Source organism: Beta vulgaris, chromosome 1, assembly GCF_026745355.1.
Source record: "Beta vulgaris subsp. vulgaris cultivar EL10 chromosome 1, EL10.2, whole genome shotgun sequence".
Classification (NCBI taxonomy): Eukaryota; Viridiplantae; Streptophyta; class Magnoliopsida; order Caryophyllales; family Amaranthaceae; genus Beta; species Beta vulgaris.
Genome location: NC_079202.1, coordinates 19,223,302 through 19,244,373, shown reverse-complemented (window position 1 = coordinate 19,244,373; position 21,072 = coordinate 19,223,302). Strand labels below are relative to the sequence as shown.

The following is a 21,072-nucleotide window of genomic DNA, read 5'->3' as shown; positions in this document are numbered from 1 at the left end:
TGGCCACATTATGGGCTATCTGGCAATGCCGGAATAATTTGGTTTTCAACAATATAAACCCTGATGGTGAAATTCTACATACCATGCTGCAACAAGTACTGCAATAACATGTCACCTTCCTTGCCAGACCTTTAACCTGTCCTAAGCCTCTGGAAGAAGGTCCGGGGCAACCAGGGTTCCTCATGGCGCATTTTGGGTCTTCTTTTTCCGGGGTTCCTAAACTACATATCCAAGTGGATGGTTCTTGGGCTAACAACTCACCTTTAGCGGGTATAGCCTGGGTGGCTCAGACTGTTAATAATCAGACTCAGGAAGGGCTAGGCATTTGCATACATGCTGACTCTGCACTGCTCGCGGAAGCTATGGCTTGTCTTGAGGCCTTAGTTTGGGCACATGGCCAGGCATATCAACGAGTCGCAGTACATACCGATTCTGAGGTCGTTGTCCGGAGCTTATGTAATCCACGGACACAGCCGATAGCTATTACCTGGACACTCAGCGATATTCGTTCAATTGGCCAGCAATTTCACTGGTGTCGGATCACGAAGGTCAATCGCTCGCATGTTCAGCTTGCACATGATCTGGCTATTCGGGCCAGACAGGGACAACTTCCACTTGTCCACCTGTAATTGCTTTACTAGCTTTGCTTTGTTGTTTATCTTTTTGTACGTTTTCTCGATGTCCAAAAAAAAAAAAAAAAAAAAAATTAGTGTGAACATCAAGCACTAGCAAGGGACAGGAATAGAAAAGAGGAGGGGCTATTCCAATTCTAAACAGAAAAAGGAGCAAGGAGAGCCTTATCGCATTTGTATCTTCTTTTTTGTTCTTGACCCTAAAACATATCTCCCACCAGAAATTTCAAATAAGAGTGATCACAAACCCATCATTTTGCATTCCTCCACTCTTCAACTAATTCCATCTCCATGCGACTCCTCTCCAAATAATCAGCTAAAAGTCATATTGAATATTGTCCATCATAACCATAGAAGTCTTCTTATTCCACATTTCTTCAAACTCCCATCAAATTTAAACCTCGACAGGATCAGAAACAGAAGTTTCAAACTAGCCTATAATATCTTGTCTCTCTTCTCTTTCCACTTCTCTTTTAATACTATCTACAGCAACTTGAATGCTCCTTACCCTCATGCTATGAAGCACGGCTACGCCTCCCAGGCACCGTTTTCCGTACCGGGTACGGATACGGTACGGGTACGGGACGGATTCGCCTGGGATTCGTACCCAAAACGAATCTGGGAAGGTGGGTACGGCGGCAAGAATTGGGTACGGGTGGTATGCAAACGGGTACGGGAAGGGTACGTTTTTGGAGCTTGAGAAACGTACCCAGTCAATTTATGAAATTTTTAATGGGGCAAAATCAGATCCAAGGGTTTTTGGAGAATTTCAAATTCTCTCTCACCTGAACTGAAAACTCCTTCAAAGTTCTTCGTTGCTCCTTGTCGCCGATCGTCGCCGGCAGTCAGTCCAAGTGCTCTTCGATCATGCTCGAATTGTTCTTTCCTCAGTTTCTTGTCTGATTTACTTTTTTTAGTTGAAGGAGAAGGTGAAAAGTAAGGGTGGTACCGTGGTAAAGCATGAGTCATTAACTCATTACAGTACAGCAGCATATTTGATTATTTTTCTACTAAAGTTGTACTTGTAGTGCTGCAACGGTGCAACCTTCTATTTTCTCTCATAGTCTGACTTATCTAGGGAAGAGGTTATAACTTATGGGTGTCCAACTAACAATTTTTTTTTTCTTTTTTCATTTTTCTTTTTTTTTTTTTTTTTTCATTTTCCTTTGTTTTTTTCTTTTTTCATTTTTCTTTTTTCTTTTTGACCCCTTATATATTTTATTATTCTAAGAAGGTGCAAAACTTATTACCTAATTTTAATGCTTTTTGTGCAAAAAGATTATATGTAGAAATTTTTTTAAGGCAGTATTATTTATTAAATGTATTATATTTATTTACTTTGTTTTTTGCCGAATCCAAGCCGTACCCGTTTTCGAAAATTTTGATTTTGCCGTTTTCCGTCCCCGTACCCGTACCCGTTCCGGTATCCGTATCCGTGCTACCTAGCCCTCATGTCTCCTCTTAACTGAGAAATTTTAGTTATCATTATGGATTTGACTATTGTAAAACAAAGCATTCTCAACGTTGGGATAGTCCCGAGTGGCGAGCACCAGTGAAGCAGCGTACACATATAATGTCATGTATTTTACCTAGAAGAAAAAGCGACTTCCACATATCCCCTATGCTATGAACTGATATTTTAGGGGAAGGGTAATTTAGGTATTATCATAATTAGTAGCTTGGGGAATAAGCTAGGTAGTTGTGCTAAGGTAATTACACTATATATAGGGATAATTAGAGGGAGAAGGATCATGCTGAAAATTGTTAAGGAAATATTGGGTGAGCTTTTGAAGTTCAATGGGAGAGAACAAGCCTCTCGAAAGCTTGTAACTATCATTTTATATTGCTGTAATTTTCTGTTTTTCAGTCAAATACTCATTTTCTTCCTTAACTTCTGCCATTAAAGTGTCCAAGCTATGTCAGTTCATAGCAAATGGTATCAGAGCCGTACAATTCTGGGGATTTAGGGTGTTGATTTTCCAAAAAAAAAAAAAAAAAAAAAAAAGAAAAAAAGAAAAAAAAGAAAGAGAAAATGCAGCAGATTCGAGATCTGGTTAGAGAGGGATTTGCAGAAATTATGTGGAGCCTGAACCTTTGTTATCCAGATCTGAGGAAGTTGCAAGTCATCCGAAATGAGCTTCAACTTCCTTTATTTGATGGACGAAATCCAGAGGAATGGGTTGGTGAAATGGAAAGTTATTTTCATCTTTTTTGGTTTAGCGAAAAGGAGAAATTAGAGGCTGCAATTGTCGGTCTTGAAGGCGAGGCGTTGTCGTTGTTCCAATGGGAGCACCATCGTCGACCATTCTACCGGTGGGAAGAATTGAAGGCGCTGGTTGCACGACATTTTTGTACAACGTCGACAAAATCTGGGCAAGAGTGGTCACATCCGAATAGGGCAGCAGACATGGTGGAGAACCACACTAAATTGTGGAACCTATGTGCTTCTGTAGAGAAGATTCCAGAAGTGGTGGCATCTTCAACAAGCTTTTCCCAGGAAATCAAAACCCCCATCTATGATGGTGAAGAAGAAATCCACCAAAATCAGAGGAAGACGAGTTCGGTGGTGAGCCAAGCCCAAGCGAAGGTGAAAAGTATGACTGAAGGTGTGTCGTTGCTTTTCGCGGGTGGTTATATCGACGGCAAACAAGCGGGTGTTGCTTGTGAATATGAAGGTTTTGGGGGTAAAGGCGACTTCGCTGGTGGTAGCTCCGGCAAACCCTTTGATGGACGAAATAGGAACATATATGAAAAAGGAGGTGCTGGATGCAGTGGTTCCGGTGGAGGTTCAGGTTCTCTCACCGGCAGCCCTCTAGGTGGTGGACTTAGTGGTGGTTCCAGTTGGGTTGCAGGTGGTTGCAATGGAGACGAGTCTAAGCGTGGAACCATCTCTTTAGCGCCGGAGGTGGGAGAGAGACAAGGTGATTTTTCTGGTGGTTTTACCGGCGGTGGTCGAGTCGGTTTTGTTGGTGGTGAAACGAGTGGAGGTTACACTCTCCAAAGTCAACCGACGAGAGGAAAATTTGAGCGAGATGGTTCTGGAAATAGTGGATCCGGTGGGGGTCCTGGTGACTTATCAAGTGGGTACATGGGTGGCACAACCGGTGGCAAGGTACAGTGGTGGTCAGAGAAAAACTTCCACCAAAGGGGTCGAGCATGTGGGAGAAGACTCACTGGGTCCTCCGTGTTCATGGACAAGGATCTAGGCGGTGGGCTAACCTTCGCCGGTGGTAGAACTTGTGGTGGAGTACTCAATGGTGGTGTTCACCAGAAACTTCCAGAAAAAGAGGACGCCAGAGAAGTGTGCGAGGGAAATTTTGTTGAGTCATCTGTTGGCTTGGAGAGGAAGCTAATTTTAGACCCTGTCATTAAGGGCATTTTGGTAAATCGCATGAATGATGACATCATGGCAGAGGTTGGCAAAAATCTGGTGGTTAAACACGTGCCTCAGTTTTTACACAATGAAGCACAATATGAAATTGAGCCCTACCCTCTTCAGCCCACTCATTATTTAGTCCATGAGGTCAGAATTTTAAATGGGCTTATAAAATCTAAGTCCAACTTTCTTTCATGTTACTCTACCCAAGTTTTAAAACAAGACCACCCTCACTCCAACCCAGAACCTAACAGCCCATGTGGACATTTTATTTCTAAACCCACTTTCCTCCCACCAATTCTGAAACCCATTTACACCTCTAATTTTACTCAGCCCAAACCCAACCTCTCTTCCCAGTTTTTCATTTCCCATTTTCCTTCCCTTAAGCCCACTCTGCCACCAAATTGCAAACCCACTTTTGAGAGCCTTACATCTAAAACTAAACTCACCCCTCCAACTTATATTTCCACACCCAAACCATCAAACCCAACTTTCCCGCACCAAATACAAAATTACGTATCCATCTTTTCCTCCCACCTCAACCACAACTTTATACTCTTTTATGACAGCTTCCATTTACCTACAACACTCACCAATGAGGAGCTTGAACACCAATGGAAGCCGGGCATCAATTTTCAACAAAACAATGTCAACTGCTGCCGAGGCCGGGCATTCAACGCTGATTACTATCCACCTTGAGGACAAGGTGAAAGTTTGGGCGGCCGGTAATGCTATGAACTGATATTTTAGGGGAAGGGTAATTTAGGTATTATCATAATTAGTAGCTTGGGGAATAAGCTAGGTAGTTGTGCTAAGGTAATTACACTATATATAGGGATAATTAGAGGGAGAAGGATCATGCTGAAAATTGTTAAGGAAATATTGGGTGAGCTTTTGAAGTTCAATGGGAGAGAACAAGCCTCTCGAAAGCTTGTAACTATCATTTTATATTGCTGTAATTTTCTGTTTTTCAGTCAAATACTCATTTTCTTCCTTAACTTCTGCCATTAAAGTGTCCAAGCTATGTCAGTTCATAGCACCCTACAGCATATTTTACCATTGAAATTGCTATGCACTTCACATGAACTAATGCCATTGCAAACGTCAAAGGGACTGCTATGAATTGGCAAATGGGGAAGGGAATGTTAGGTATAGCAGTATCTTGAGGAGAAAAATAAGTCATTTAGTTGAATAATACTATAAATAAGAGAGCATTTGAAACAGATTAATATGTTGAATATTGATGAGAATTTTTGGTGAGCTTTTAAGAGTTTTTTTGGGAGAGAATCAAGCCTCTCGAAAGCTTGAATCTTTACATTTTGCTGTATATTCTTTCCATCAATCATATCTTCCTCTTCTTCCTAAACTTCTGCCATTGTTGGTTCTTAAGTTATGTTAATTCACAACAAATGGCATCAGAGTGGTACTATCCCAGGGGATTAAGCTACTGATTTACAATTTCACAAAAAAAATAAAAAAAAACTCAGATGAAGATTGCTAATAAACGTGCATCATAGCTTATCCAGAAATGGATCCGAGAAGAGTATGCATACTTCTCTCACAAAGGAGATCCAGGGATATCAAATGTCAACAAAGAGCAGAACATCGGACAAGAGCTTCAAAGTCTTGAGTTCAAGGGAAGAACTTCCAATGAATGGATCCTTCAATTGGAGGATTTCTCCCGTTTTTCCAAATTAAATAAGAAGTTAATGGTTGCCATCATAGGACTTGACGGCGATGCGAGGCAGTATTTTGAATGGCAACATCAACGACGATCATTCTTCAGGTGGGAGGAAAAAAGGGATATGATTGTGCAATGATCTCTTCAGCACATGCGGATTCTAGTCGCTGGTGTAGCTCTTTTGGTGGTTTGGTTGTTCTTAAGTCTTAAACACCACCAGCTGGTGAAGAATCTCAACAGTGGACAGAAGGAAAACCAAATTGAGTGGTGGAAGAGATAAACGAGATTCAAACCATCACCACTGACTTTTATCCTTCACGTGAGTAAGAGATCAATAGCCTGCTTACGATGGAGTCTTTTGGCTGGAACAGAGAGGACGTCATCGGTGAAAGCGACACTGGTAATATCACATCTAGAGGAATTAAGGTATGGAGGTACATGTCGAGGGGAATGGCTTGGGGAGTAATTGCAGGGTAATTTTTTCTGGTGGGTTTTACTCGAGGAGGTCAAATTGGTCTCACCGGCAAATCTGGGTGCAAATTTGTTGGTGTGGCTGATGGCTATGTTGGAGGACACATTGATGGATGGGAAAAGATTGTCGCTAGCAACAACCACAGTGGTGGAGGAATGTTCAAGAAAGCTAGAACCGGAGGAAGTGGTTCTGGAGGTAGCCCAGGCCTCTTAGCCGAGAAATGTAAGTTTGATGGTGGAACCACAACGTGTGGTGGCCTGTACAGGGAAGAATATGGATTCGCCAAAGGTGTATCTGAAGCAAATGGGACAGGGGGTGGATCTGGAGATTTCTTAGGCATAAATACCAGCAACGACCCAGAATTCTTTTCCGATGAAAGATTCAGAGGCAAAGTAGGATGGAGCTCACTTTCAGTTATGGAGTGTGGAACAAGCTTGTTAGAATTTTCATTTGGCTTGAGGGAACAGATTCAGAATATTGTCAATATTCAGAGCAGATCAGAATTGGATGAAAAGTCCCATGTGAAGGATGTGACTTGTGAGTGGAAATAAATTAGCAGAAGATATTGCCCTGTTTGGCAAATAGAGTTTAGAGTTTAGCAGTTAGAGTTTAGAGTTTGTTGTTAGAGTTTTAACTTTTTGTTCAGCAAGTTTCACTGCTGATTTGACAACTTTTTTTAATAAACGCGTTTGGTAATAATTAACTGATTGCTAAAAGCTTATTAGAGTTATTGCGATTTATTTGAGTGAAATGACATTTATAAATATTTTAATACATATGTGTAGTATTATTATTAGAGGCAAAAAAGTAATTGAACATATTTTTACCTAATCCTCTAAGGATAAAGCTTCTATTAGGAGCTTTTTTATTTTGAGAGTTTTTATTCCAAAAACTCTCTAAAACACCCCTTTGGCAACTACAGGAAGACCTTTCATTTTTTATCTACGAACTCCAAGGAAATCAGGGCCTTATTTGGGAAAAAAAACCACTAAGCCCAATTACTTTCCCCCTCTTTTCATTGCCCAACGCCCCAACCCATCCATCTACTAACAATCCCAATCAGCTTTCTGATGACCAATCCTCCACGCACATCTACACTCTTCGTCCCACCACTCACTCTCAGCCCACTTCTCTTCTCCTAATTTTTAAAACCATTTTTCCACCAATTTTTCAAACCCATTAGTTCTGACATCATCCAATGGCAAGTTCCATGCCTATATTACGATAGCCAAGCCACTAATGGAAAGCCAACACCTCACTGATAAGGAGCTTCAAGGCCAGATGAAGCAAGTTCTTGGTTTCGAGTGTGAAAACATATGGGAAGTAAGTGCCAACTGCCAAATATATCACTAAGGACACAAATCATCTCTTCTTCACTATATTGTCAGTAAGGTAACAAGATACACCGGTGCAGGCTGTGGAAGCCAGGCATCAAGGATGATGATGCCCATCATGGCCGAAGCTGAAATTTCAGTGTTGACCACTAACCACCTTGAGGATAAGTGAGTGAGTTAGAGGAGCAATACTATAAATAAGAGAACATTAGGAAGGGATTAGTATGTTAAATATTAATGAAACTTTTGGTGAGGTTTTAAGAGTTCACTTGGGAGAGAATCAAGCTTCTCGAAAGCTTGAATATCTTTATATTTTTGCTGTATTTTCAGTGTATCAATCAAATCTTCTTCTTCTTTCTAATTTCTGCCATTAATGGTGCTTAAATTATGTTAATTCATAACGGGGACGAAAGAGAATGGCAGTGAATTCTCAACTCACAAAGCCACACAAGAGACAAAGAAAGCCAGGATAATTCCATATGAGCCAATTTTTTGTTAAATAACCATGGTCGATCTAGATTCTAGAAGCAGAAGTAGGCGAGATAGAGCACCGTAACCTTTTCATTCCTATCCTATAGGGATCTTTGACAGACATGTTACGCATGTCCTGCAGTAGCACTTAAATTTGTAGGGGCTCCATTTATGCTTCTCGTAGCTACCAAAGGCAATAGTCAATTTCCCTGGCCATACTGATTCAATGCTATGCAAAAAAGATTAGTAAGATGTGCATCACTTAGGTGCCATTCAAAATTCATACAAGTAACAAAATCTCTCCAAACAGAATTTGTAGTAAGTAGTAACCCCTCTAGGATGAAGCCACTTTTTTGTCATTCACTTCCTTTTATAATGTGGAACTACTCCTATACTTGTTCGCATACATGAAACTTGTGTTTCAGATATTAAAATGAAAGAGAACGAAAGTATCACAGAAGCGTTTAATGCTATAGTCTATACATGTATGGCTGCTGACAGATAAGCCTTCGGTGACGAACTGAGTTATCAACTACTCCCTCACAACACAACAAGATCAAACACAACAAACACATAAGTATTAATGGAAAATAATAACAGAGATAAGAAGATTGCAAGAGATGAACAAGATGGGAAATGAGAGGAAGGTGAGTTTGGAATTGATGATGTAAATGAATACACAAGTAGGCTAGCTTTCGAGAGGCTCCCACTCTCCCACACCAATTCCCTTAACAATATTTCTGATGTCTAGCACCTAGACCTTCCCTCCCCTTTTATCCCAAACACTGAGACCCGGCCTCTGTACAATACTTCTGCCAAAAAACTAACTCTTCCACCTCATATTCCTTTTGTCAGTTCTCCCCTCAAAATTACTGATTTGCCCTTTCTTTGTTGCAAAGTGATTAAGTTTGGCTTATCGAGCTGGTGCATCAGACCTTCCCAGATCCATTCTTAAGCCACTGGTTCTTGTAGCTTATGCTGTTGTCATTGCTGTCATCATTATTAAAATTTTAAAAAAGATTTTAAGTCCAATGGCGGAAAGCCTGTAACAATCACCCTTACAGGAACAAACAGTAGCAGTTACTTCTAGGATGTGTTCAACACTTAAACTTCATTACAGAACAGTTGCCAGGAGTTTAAAAAATGGAGTTCAGCAGCCTAGCTGGAGTTTTTGGCTGCTGCTTCAGAAGATCGAATGACATACATGATTAGTTATTAGAATATAATGATGGAAATGTGTAAGAGATAGGCCACCTACATTTGGACCCCTAGAACACTCCCGACAGCATGTTTGTAGTTATGTCAACGTTCTTGGTGTTGCATTAATTTTTTGTTAATTTTTCTTCCCACAGCTACACACTCATTCTTATATGAGAGCAACTTTACCACCTCAATACAGTTTAAAATCATAAATATAAGTTTCACTTCCAAACGCCAAAGTGTTTTGACTTAAGAGGATGAAGCTGGGCAGTCTGACTAGGGTTCTACGGCTGTTGTCTAAGTGGTAAAAACATAATGGTCCCTTTCAAGGGACAATTCTGCTCACTTTACCCAGAGCAAGACTGGCTTATTCTAAATTGACGACTTCCCTAACCAGAATCATTTATACTGCATTCTTTAGCAAAAAGTATTTGATTTCTAATGGTGCAACAACTAAAAGAACATTAATTTCATAATTACCTAGTCTTTTTGCAGTGTTGGCTGACATCCTCACATAATACCTTGGCTACAGCTCCAGGTTCAACAGACCCCTTTTTAATCAACTCTGCCAACTGCAACATCAATTAAAACTCAGAACCATCAATTCATACATAACCTCAGCATGAATAGTCAAAAAGAAGTGAACCAGAACTTGCCTCATCTTCAGTTTCCTCCAGTAACCTACTCCATCATGAAATGAAATTAGATTTCATTTTTTTTTCACTTCTAACAAAAAAATAGGTAGAAATGTTTGTATCATCAAAACTGACCTTCCACAGTAAGATGACATATCTTTAGAATGTGCTCGGGCTTCTTGTTTGTCTAGAACAGCAAATAATCATTTATCATCATAAACAGTTTGGAGACCATATAGGCATATACTGATATTTCTGTCAAAATTAAGGCCCATTTGATTCACTAATAACTAATAAAAAAGGAAAGGAAAGCACCCAAAACCCCCCAATTTCCTCGTATTTGGTTAAGATGGCATAAGGAATGAGATTACTTTTCAAGTGTTTGGTATAGGGATATATACCCCCCTCCCACAATCATGTTGTCTTCTCACCACTACAAACATACTACCACCACCACTTCCCTCTCTCAACTACAGACTGGGGCCATCTGTGGTCTTATACCTCCTCGGCTCCACCACCGTTATTCAACCATAGACAGCCTTCACCGACACCCCTACTCAACCAAAGGCTTACGCGGACACATTCGATGTAGAGTTTTTATGGAATAATTCAACCATATAAAAATCCCTAATTATTCATGATATGAACAAGTCTCCCCCCCCCCTCCTCTCTCTCTCTCTCTCTATTGGTTTCTTGTGTGTCAACTCTTTCCCATTGCTGTTGTCTGTCAACTCTCTCCCTCTCTCTCTCTCTCTCTCTCTCTCTCTCTCTCTCTCTCTCCCTCCCTCCCTCCCTCCCTCCCTCCCTCCCTCCCTCCCTCCCTCCCTCTCTCTCAGTAATTTGGCTATTTGTCAACTCTTTTTCTCTCAATGATTGCAGCGGTTGTAATGAGGCCCTGGATCGTTTTCTAATGGGCCGAGTTGTTGGTGGTTAGTATGGCGTGGGGTGGATTTGGACTGTTAGAGCCTTGGCGGCTCTTTGTGGATTTGGGGTAGAGTGGTTGTGCGCTTTTTTTTTGGGGGGGGGGGGGAGGTTATGGTACCATGATAGTGACAGAAGAGGATGGTCTGCGCTGTTGGTGGCTGGTTGTTGGAATAAAGTGGTTTGGGTATGAAGGTGAGTGGTTGTTGCGAAAACCCCAAGTTGGGGAATTGAAGTCTAGAGGGTGTGGGGAATGATGTTACAGCAAAATGAGGGAGCTCCAAAAAGAAACTGGAGAAACAGAATCATAAGCAATGCCAATCAAATACTCACCATAACATCATATCCTCATCAAACTCTCCTAAAGGAGTCAAGGGTTTTAGTTCCCTTTCCTAATTTCCCCCAACCAAACGCCCTCTTAGTTGACATCCACAGATTCTCGAGGGATGAAAATATAAGCCTCAGGTGCACAAACCATTCCTCCCAATGTTAGATCTGTTAGTGTGGAAGCTATTGCCTGCATCTTTCTCTATATCCTCTCCCTTTCTCTTTTCTTTTATTTCCTCTAACACCTAGATGTAGTAAAAAGAAACAGCATTTACACAAGTCCTCCTTTTAACAAAACATATCTCTAAATAGGTAAAAGTACTTCAGAAAATACCCAAAACTATGGGGAAAAAAACAAGTTAATCTGAACTACAATAAAGAAAAACACAAAAACAGCTGCCAAAGACAACAGCTGTTCTGCAGCACAAGATGAGAGATATTCAACAGTGTACATGAAATGATTAGTATGGCGGTTTCTCTCAATGATTGCAGCGGTTGTAATGAGGCCCTGGATCGTTTTCTAATGGGACCGAGTTGTTGGTGGTTAGTATGGCGTGGGGGTGGATTTGGACTGTTAGAGCCTTGGCGGCTCTTTGTGGATTTGGGGTAGAGTGGTTGTGCGCTTTTTTTTTGGGGGGGGGGGGGGGGGGGGAGGTTATGGTACCATGATAGTGACAGAAGAGGATGGTCTGCGCTGTTGGTGGCTGGTTGTTGGAATAAAGTGGTTTGGGTATGAAGGTGAGTGGTTGTTGCGAAAACCCCAAGTTGGGGAATTGAAGTCTAGAGGGTGTGGGGAATGATGTTACAGCAAAATGAGGGAGCTCCAAAAAGAAACTGGAGAAACAGAATCATAAGCAATGCCAATCAAATACTCACCATACCATCATATCCTCATCAAACTCTCCTAAAGGAGTCAAGGGTTTTAGTTCCCTTTCCTAATTTCCCCCAACCAAACGCCCTCTTAGTTGACATCCACAGATTCTCGAGGGATGAAAATATAAGCCTCAGGTGCACAAACCATTCCTTCCAATGTTAGATCTGTTAGTGTGGAAGCTATTGCCTGCATCTTTCTCTATATCCTCTCCCTTTCTCTTTTCTTTTATTTCCTCTAACACCTAGATGTAGTAAAAAGAAACAGCATTTACACAAGTCCTCCTTTTAACAAAACATATCTCTAAATAGGTAAAAGTACTTCAGAAAATACCCAAAACTATGGGGAAAAAAACAAGTTAATCTGAACTACAATAAAGAAAAACACAAAAACAGCTGCCAAAGACAACAGCTGTTCTGCAGCACAAGATGAGAGATATTCAACAGTGTACATGAAATGAGCATTTCTGAGCACACCAATAATGCTTACACACTGCAACTTTCTGCTACAATGTCAAGAAAGATCGTTTACTTGTATGACCCCTCCGCAACCAAAAGAAAAGGTAGATGCAAAGCATCTTAAGAATAAGAAAATTTCAGATAGGAGTTATGTATCAAAGAGTAGTGTGGACGCAAGAAGGTCTTAGTGTTCAAGATAGCAACTAGATCCGCAGAATTATAAACTTAATAAAGCAAATAACATTCAATTAACTGCCTATATTGTTATGAGAGAACTAAGGTTAGAAAAGATAAAATGAAACCAAGCTAGCAAGTACTGATACATACTCACTGTGAGGTTCTCCCAGTTGTTAACTTTGATCCATGTTTGTCTTTTGGAATCAGTCTGGAAAAAGAAAGGGTAAAATCAGCCCTTCCACATCTCATTGCTCATCATGCCAAGCAACATCTGAGTAGCTTAAAACAGTAGTTAACATTGTATAAGTATGACTAGAAACTTTATAAGTATGACTAGAAACTTAAAATCTATGTTGTTCGAGCTCTTCATTTTTACTTCAAAACCCTTGTCACCCTCGACAATCATCCAAGTAGCCGAGTTGCACACTAAGACACATACCCATGTCTGACATGAGTACCGAGTCCGAGTAACATAGCTTAAAATAGTCATAATAACATAGTATAAGAATGACTAGGAACTTAGAATATGGTCAACTAGGAACTTAGAATATGGTCATAATAAAAATTACTTACTTGACAGCTGAGTAGCTGTGCAGATAAATTGGTTCAAGTAAATATGCCACTCACCTTCAGAAGGGTATAATCCTGCATCTTTTCACAGAGGCCATCCAGGAGTTCGACCACTCTTAGCTCACTTACTCTTCAAAAAGTTGCAAAATATAGATCCGTTAGTCAGACAGGACGCTATCACACACAATTACAGTGTAACTGGCTGTGTAGATAAGCAACATAAATGTTAGAAAGAAAAATATATCCCAACCCATCAAATACAATCAATTAGATTTCAAATTCGCGATATAACTAGGAAGACGTTTCAAAAACCACACGTGGGCTACCGGGCATGCCAATTCGTTTCATGGCAGTTACATCTATCGTTTTATTGTGAAAGACCAAATTGGCCCGTTCTGCCATAAGTACCTCCATATTCCGCTGAGTAGGATTCGACAATGAATAGGTTTGAGTTAGAGGCGTCCTGAGCTAAGCCTTGGCGAAACCTTGGAAATCTTAATGCCGTAATGCCTTTCAAATCCTCCTAGCCATTATCCTACTGCAATAATTCTTGCTAAGAAGAACGCCCATGTTGTGGCAATTCCACCCAGACGGTAATGGGTTACTCCTACAGCACGTCCTTGAATCTTAGTCTAATAAGTATATAATTGTTCATATAGTTTTCAGATTGACAAATAAATGGCAGGTAATCTGCTGCACAACCTCTAAAAATGATATATTATTTGGTATATCTCAGATTTTGGAATCAGGCAATGACCTACCTAACGGGAAATTCTACACCAAAATCAACGAGAACTAATATTAAAATAGTCCTTTATAGCCTTATGTCACTTATGGCATGTTCTATAATCATTACATTTGTCAAATAACCTGATGGGAATCTTAAATTAAGCTCACTTTGCAACGCAATTCTGATGATAAAAACTTAGCGTCAGCTTGGAAAACGCATTTTGGTAGGACCACAGGTCAAGTACAAGTCAGATTTGCTTGCTTAAGTTTCAGCCAGCATTCCTGCATTCATCTAATATGCTAAAATCAGACCATTAGCCATTAGAGGGTAAAGGCCTATTGAAGTTTTTGATTCTGCTCCCCCCACAATTGATTAGAATCTGAATGCCACACTAATCTATAGTTTCAGCATTTTGACTAATGATAATGGAAACGAAATTCCATCTCAATCTCCTTCCTTAATTCATATGATGCACCAACCTTAATGGAAAGCCCTCCCCCCATGCCCTATGCTCATCACGCTCGCACCTCCCATTCAAAATGGAGTTGCTCTAAGTGACGTAGAGAAATACTCCCTCTGTATTTTTTTAGTTTGCCTAATTTGCCTGTGCGCTTTTGACCTTAAATATCTTTCATGACATATTAGTAAAAATTATAATTATTGAATATTTATAAAGTACTCATTGAGACAAATCAAACAAACCACACACGACTATATTTTTTCTTATATGTTGAGAAGAATTTTGAAGATTCTCTCTAAGGGGGCGTTTGGTATGATTAGCGTAAACGGAATGAAATGGATTTTGATAAGAAGGGGAAAGGGTAATAATAAGTGTTACTTTTATTAGTTGTTTGGTATAATAATGGAATGGAAACAATTAAAATTTATTCCGTTTCTTTTTGTTTGGTATGATTAATAATGGTATGGAATGGAAACCTTAATTATATATATATATAGAGGCAAGATCACATGAGAATGCTCCTTACATGAGAAATGAGAATGAATCTCAACCACACGATTGGATTAGAGTTACAACACTTGTTCATTAGAGTTATACCACCCTAAAAAATTTTGAGCCCAAAAAAAAAATTTTTTTTTTGAATTTTTTTTTTCTAATTTTCTTTTTTTTGGAGTTACATCACTTTTTCATTAGAGTTACATCACTTAGTCATAAGAGTTGTATCACATAAAATTCATTCTCATTTCTCACGTAAGTATGCATTCTCATATGAACTCACTTCTATATATATTATATGATTAAAAAAAGAAAAAATATAAATATGTAGTGGGAGTGTGGGACTTCTTCATTCTCTCTCCTCTCTCTCACATTTCCTCGAGTACAAGCAAGCAAAATCTCTTTTGTTTTGTTTATCATCATCGCATCATCTTCACTCATTATCATCTTCACATCATCAATTCATCATCTTTAATCAACATCACCAAATCACGGCTCATCATTATGAACATCAATTTAGAATCACCACAATAATCGAATCATCGTGCATTCGTGATTGATAATGAGAGTTGATGATGCAAATTAGACCCTTTGATTGGGGTTGATGATGATCGTTGATGTCGAATTGATGATGGCGAGGTTGATGATGTTGTTTTGTTTGAGCAGCAGAAACGGTTTTTGTTACCGTAGGTTCTTCACCGGAAACAATTCGGTGGAAAGCGTTTCATGTAGGTAACGGTAATTGTTACCGGTGTCCTCTAACCAAACAAACTGTAATGGAAAGGATTATGTGAATCCGTTTCCAAGCCATCAAAAAAACATACCAAACACCCCCTAATTGTGAATAGTGTTAAGATTCCAGATGAGCACACTAAAAAGATACAAAAGGAGCATTTCATAAAGAGTTTTCCCGCAATGAAAAGGAAACAACCCCTTGGTTCAAATACCGAGATTCCTGAATCTTCCGCAACAAACAATTGCATAAACACTAATTTCAATCATTTATAGAAGTAGCAAAGCAGAGAGAATCGCCCTTTTGTATCACAAGGGACCTATTACACATATCACTCATGACTCAACTATTCATAAATTCTTATGTTTGTTTGATGTAGCAAGCCAATTATTTTCATCTAAGGCACACCACTAAAACATCCTCTTCATGATTGGACATGCAAGGTCGTATAAATCTCATACCCCATACCTAGTTACCTGGCCACAAGGAAAGTATTTATGAGAGGAATGGGGTAAATGATAAAGTATGATATTACATGGAAATTATCAATCATAGGCTTATAGCCGCACGCCCCCCCCCCCTCCTTCCCCTTAGAGGAAAAGGTTTATCACAGCTATGAATGACACAATAGCTTCAATAACACTTTCATGGGTGATTAAGGTATACGGATGAGTTTGATAAAGTCTAAGGGATTATACCTGTAATCAATCACTTTTCCTCTACGCTGTCCTTTAGAATCCAAACGGTTTCTCAGATCTAGATGATTTCTTGGTTTCTCCTAAATTACATTTTTTAAGAAATATTAGACCAAACTAAACAGAGATGATCATTAATTGAAATCTTTAATACAATACATCAATATATAAAAGTGGTATAGCACCCAACTAAATCGCTTTGAACATGAAGTTGAATTGCAAACTCGACACTCCATTGCATATTATATTATTATATATGTATACGCTTTTATAAAAATTGAGCTAAAATGCATATATTTCTGAACTGTTGTGAGCAGAGAAGCAATCCAGAAGATTCAGAGAGAATGCTAAAAATTCAAACAAGCCACGCACATGCATATTGTTTCAGAGTTCACAACTAAATAACATAAGCGAGAGAAGAAAAACAATGAATATTGTTAAACTTCGATTCAGGGCGTCAATCAATAAATGTACTAACAGGGATCTAGGTTCACACAAAATTAGGGAAAGTCAAAGGTCCTACTTATAGGAGAAACAGGCAAAGTGTCCTTGCGGTTCGTAAAACAGTATTCTAGCCAGACTGAAAGAAAACAGCCAGGCAGCAACTGGAAGTCCAATGCAACAGACCACGCGTAACTGATCATCAGCCATTTGGCAAACGAATGGACAGAGCGCCCTTAAGGCCTGAAGGGGCCACGGCCTCTGTAGATTTCTGAAACTTTTGGTTGATCCGTATGCAAGTTATCTTGGCACATAAAGAAATTGAAAGTATTACATTGGATGAGAAATATATTAAGACACGCAGGATGCTTAAAGTCACCGGATTAAATCGAACTACATGTGACAAGCCCACAACACTATTTGACTGATGGTTATTAAGAAGATCTATTCCCTCACAAAATAAAGGTTGAGGCTACCACATAAAGGGATGCATAAACGAGAGTTATTTGGGGAAAGTACCTACAATATATAGTTATATGGCATAAATTCTTCTAGTATTTTTTTATGATTGGCTTCAATTTTATCACCACATTACTGCAATTTAAATGCATATGTTCATAAGTAACATGTTTTACATTTGCTTGCTTGAAACTAAAATTATAGATGGAACTAGATTTGGCCTCCATTAGGACAGAATTCTGGCTTTGTCCCTAAGTTAGGCACACACGAGCCAGACCTAGTCCATTATGCATGGCAAACATCACTCTTTGAGTATGTGGCAAGCACGTATTTGCCATGTAGCAGACCTCCAGTGGTGCGCATTGGAACTTTATTGAACCGTCTCCAATTTACTACGTAATTATAGTTCCTCAAGGCATGTAGTTCTGCTATACGGCTTTATACAATGTGTGATTTAAATTGTTATTTTCCGAAAATTCTAACAGGAAATCCATTCCGTTGTTCTGAATTATATTCAATCCCCTAAGAAGAAAAAGGAATCGTATCTTCAATAACAGATGGTTATTCAAGTTCCATGACACCATTGAGCATCAAAACAGAAAGGATGAGAAAACTAGGTGTCTAAACCATCCTATACCACACCATGTGTCAGCATAAAAGGCTTCAGGTGTAAACAGCATGATCCAATAAAAGAAAACACCCAATAAACAAAATACAGAAGTTGAGTATTATCCAGATTTCCTGTACAGTTAGAGGAAGGCTTGTGCTTAGAAACCTGGCAATAGTTAATAAATTGAACAGAGCTTACTCGAAGATACTAGATGCTAGCGCCCTAAACAAAAATAATTGTACCCCGACCTCACCAAGACTGCAGCTTAATTGATTTCATTTTTTACATACTAACATCTCAGGACTTCCTTATAGGAAGTTGCCAAGGCTTCTGAACAAATATAAAGGTTCCGTGCAAATAGATTGCTAACGCAAGCTTACTAGCTAGTGAGGCACTTAGTCATCCGGGAGCAAGTGCAAGCAATTCAAGTGAAGAAGATGGGCAAGAGATTATACTAAGTAGAATGGAAACCGTGGGTGTTCGTTCTCTTGGAGTTCATGGACTTGAAAGAAATGAGAGGCATTATTACATTTCTTTAGTTGGCGTCCAATGTTATGAGTAGAGAAATAAGCATTCCTAGTTCTATTAGGAATGTTAGGTATTATTCCTAGTTCTGTTAGGAATTGGTTGTAACTAATCCTTGTTGGATTAGGAGTCTTATTTTGTTTTGTGTTACGCGTGTGAATGGATAAGCATGCTAGCCGTGTGAATCAAGATAGAGTTAGAGTTTGTTAGTTGTCCTAGTTCTAGTAGGATTAGAACTAGTAGTTGGCTATATATTTCGTTTCTTTTCAAGAATAATATACATATCATTTTTTATTAACAGAATACTTGTGTCATTACTCTTGCTGATTCATGAGAATTAGAAAGAATTAAACTTGAGATTTTGTGAGTTAAAAGCTGCAAGATTTCACAACTGTTTTCTTGTTCTTGAAAGCAAATCTTTCAAACAATTGAACAACCTCATTTATCTAGGTTAAGAGCTAATCTTTCCCTAAATTGATATTCGTTTCTAAGTGACTAAGAGCAAATCTTTATTACTTAAGAACAATCATCTCTTTAAGCAAGCAAGCAAACGAGAGTTTAAGAGAGTTATCGAACTAATATAGATCACTTAATCACTTTATTAATCTACTCGGAAGAACAAAAGTAACAAAAGCCTTACTCCAGACAAACAGCTCGTCCCACACCTAACTCTAGATGTGCTAATTTGGCACTTAGAACACACAAGCACTCACGCTTAAACTCACAAACGCTTCCCAACCACTAACCTCTTAGTGGTTTGGTTTATCAATGATGCTTTCACACAAAGCTAAGTAAGAGATATTGAAATCCTAGTATAGTGTACACTCAAATTAAGGACATGGTTCTGCTAGATGAGGCCAACCCGGGTATGGTATCCCAAGTTTCGTCTTAATAACTCAAGGATCTTATAGGAGTACACTTACTCACATCAGTTTCTACTTTCTACTTTAGGGATGAATCAACATACACTGATGGAAAGATCTACAAAAAGTAAGTGATAAAACGTCCTGTTCTTACGTTAGCCTCAATTCAACAGCATTGCAGTTAATTCATGTTCTCCAAATTCATCAAAACAGATCACATAAATAGGGGACAATATCTTGTACTTTCTCTCGTGAAAAATTACTTCATAAAATGGCCAAAATGTGATCATGGCTTCATTTTTTTCTGTTATAAATTCTATTATGACCTTCAAGACGCAACATAAGCATATATTATAATAATAACAGTACTGCCAATTCTATAGGGATGAAAGGACTGCAACAAATTACGAAACATTGGCATAAAATAAACAAGAAACACAATTAAGAGGTGAGCTTGAAAATGCTCACATTAGCAATTCCATGCTCCAGTTCTTCCTGCATGATTGGAAAATTTTAATTTGGTAAGCAATGAAATATCACACATTTTCACAATTACTGAATCGAAATCCAATGCAGAATTGCAGATCTACATTATCAAGTATCAATTGAACCATATAAGAGATGAATGAGAGAGAGAGAGAGACCGCAACAGCATAGCAAGCAGCGCACTTGTCATCGATAGGAGTAGCGAACGTTAAGAAGGCAAAGAAGGTCGCAAGCCATAACCACGAATAGGATGCCGCCATTTCTGTGTTTCCTTGAAGTCGTCTTCTTCCAACACAGGTATCCCAATTTTGAGCTTGGATTGGTATCTATATCATAGTAAAATGTCAAAATATTATCTTACAAATTTTTTTTTACCAAAGCTAAATCAAAGTAATACTAAAATAGAGTTATTTGATACTACAAATCAAAGTAATTTTATTTTGGTACCAAGATTATATTTTTGTATGAGTGAGTGTAGAGATGGCAACGGGTAGAATCTGGATAGGATGCATATCCATATTCTTTTTTAGGCAAGGATCCAAATCCTACTCGGATCTATTGGGTAATAAGAAGAATGAGGATCCAGATCCTTATGGATCCTACAGATCCGGGCCCTAAATAGATCTTTGTCTATTTTCTTCAAATTATCCTAATTTTCACAATAATTAAAGATTTTGAACAATAAAGTCATCTAATATTAATCAAAAATTACATTTACTTTCTGAAAAATAACAATTGCAACCATTTACAACTATTTAATTATCAAACTGTAGACTAATTAACTATTTCTAAAATATTAACAATTATCAATCGATTTTTCGAACTAAATAATCCAGTAAATTCGCACATTAATTAGAACAATAATTCGAAATTCAAGCAAAAGTTCGTTATTACATGTAATAACTAATATTACAATATCAAATAATAATAATAATATTATAAAAAGAGGTAAATGGATCTGGATTTGGGTAATAGTTTAGGATCCGATCCATATTCGTATTTTTCCAAAGAGGATCCATATCCTACCCGGATCCTAGAGTCCAAAAATTGAGGATCCAAATCCGTAAAAAATGGATATGGATCCACGGATCCGAGTAGGGTCCATTACCCACTGTCATCTCTAAGTGAATGACTCTATTTTGGTATCACTTTGATTTAGTTTTAGTACCAAAATTTTGTGAGATGCATATGAGTTACCAATACTTTCTCCCGGTTTTCGCTCGGTATTAGTGAGACATTCTTCAGTCTTGGTATATACTCCCTTCATTTTCTTTTGTTTTTTTTTTTTTAATAAGGAGAACAAACTTAGGCTAACCCCCCTAATCTGGGGACCAGCCTCCTCCATTTTCTTTTGTTGTTCATGTATTATCTATTGGTAAATTTAAATATGTTGTTCCTATTTTGAATGTTTTCATAAATAATATAATTTATGAACTAAAATTTTCATTTA

General features: G+C 38.6%; 1 protein-coding gene and 1 long non-coding RNA gene across 4 annotated transcripts in view; one reads left to right on the top strand and one right to left on the bottom strand.

The window, feature by feature from the left end:
• The window catches only part of LOC104901063 (uncharacterized), a 27,446-nt gene extending 7,435 nt beyond the window's left edge, over nucleotides 1-20,011 (bottom strand). Inside the window, exons 1-9 of one of the 3 annotated variants that reach the window (XM_048645699.2) lie at nucleotides 19,781-19,915; nucleotides 19,605-19,631; nucleotides 16,242-16,321; nucleotides 13,183-13,255; nucleotides 12,706-12,763; nucleotides 9,937-9,988; nucleotides 9,823-9,847; nucleotides 9,647-9,738; nucleotides 5,054-8,956 (exon numbers count right to left, since the gene is read on the bottom strand). In XM_048645699.2, coding sequence (XP_048501656.1) covers nucleotides 8,896-8,956; nucleotides 9,647-9,738; nucleotides 9,823-9,847; nucleotides 9,937-9,988; nucleotides 12,706-12,763; nucleotides 13,183-13,255; nucleotides 16,242-16,321; nucleotides 19,605-19,631; nucleotides 19,781-19,882 — 570 coding nt within the window. In that variant the 5' untranslated portion in view covers nucleotides 19,883-19,915 and the 3' untranslated portion in view covers nucleotides 5,054-8,895. Of the gene's footprint in view, nucleotides 1-5,053; nucleotides 8,957-9,646; nucleotides 9,739-9,822; nucleotides 9,848-9,936; nucleotides 9,989-12,705; nucleotides 12,764-13,182; nucleotides 13,256-16,241; nucleotides 16,322-19,604; nucleotides 19,632-19,780 lie in introns of those variants that run through there. The other 2 variants (XM_010688610.3, XM_048645703.2) reach the window with 2 other exon arrangements.
• LOC125497966 (uncharacterized) lies at nucleotides 18,901-21,072 on the top strand. Its single transcript, XR_007274744.1, has 3 exons — nucleotides 18,901-19,263; nucleotides 19,520-19,584; nucleotides 19,713-21,072. It is a non-coding gene; the product is annotated as an uncharacterized LOC125497966 (long non-coding RNA).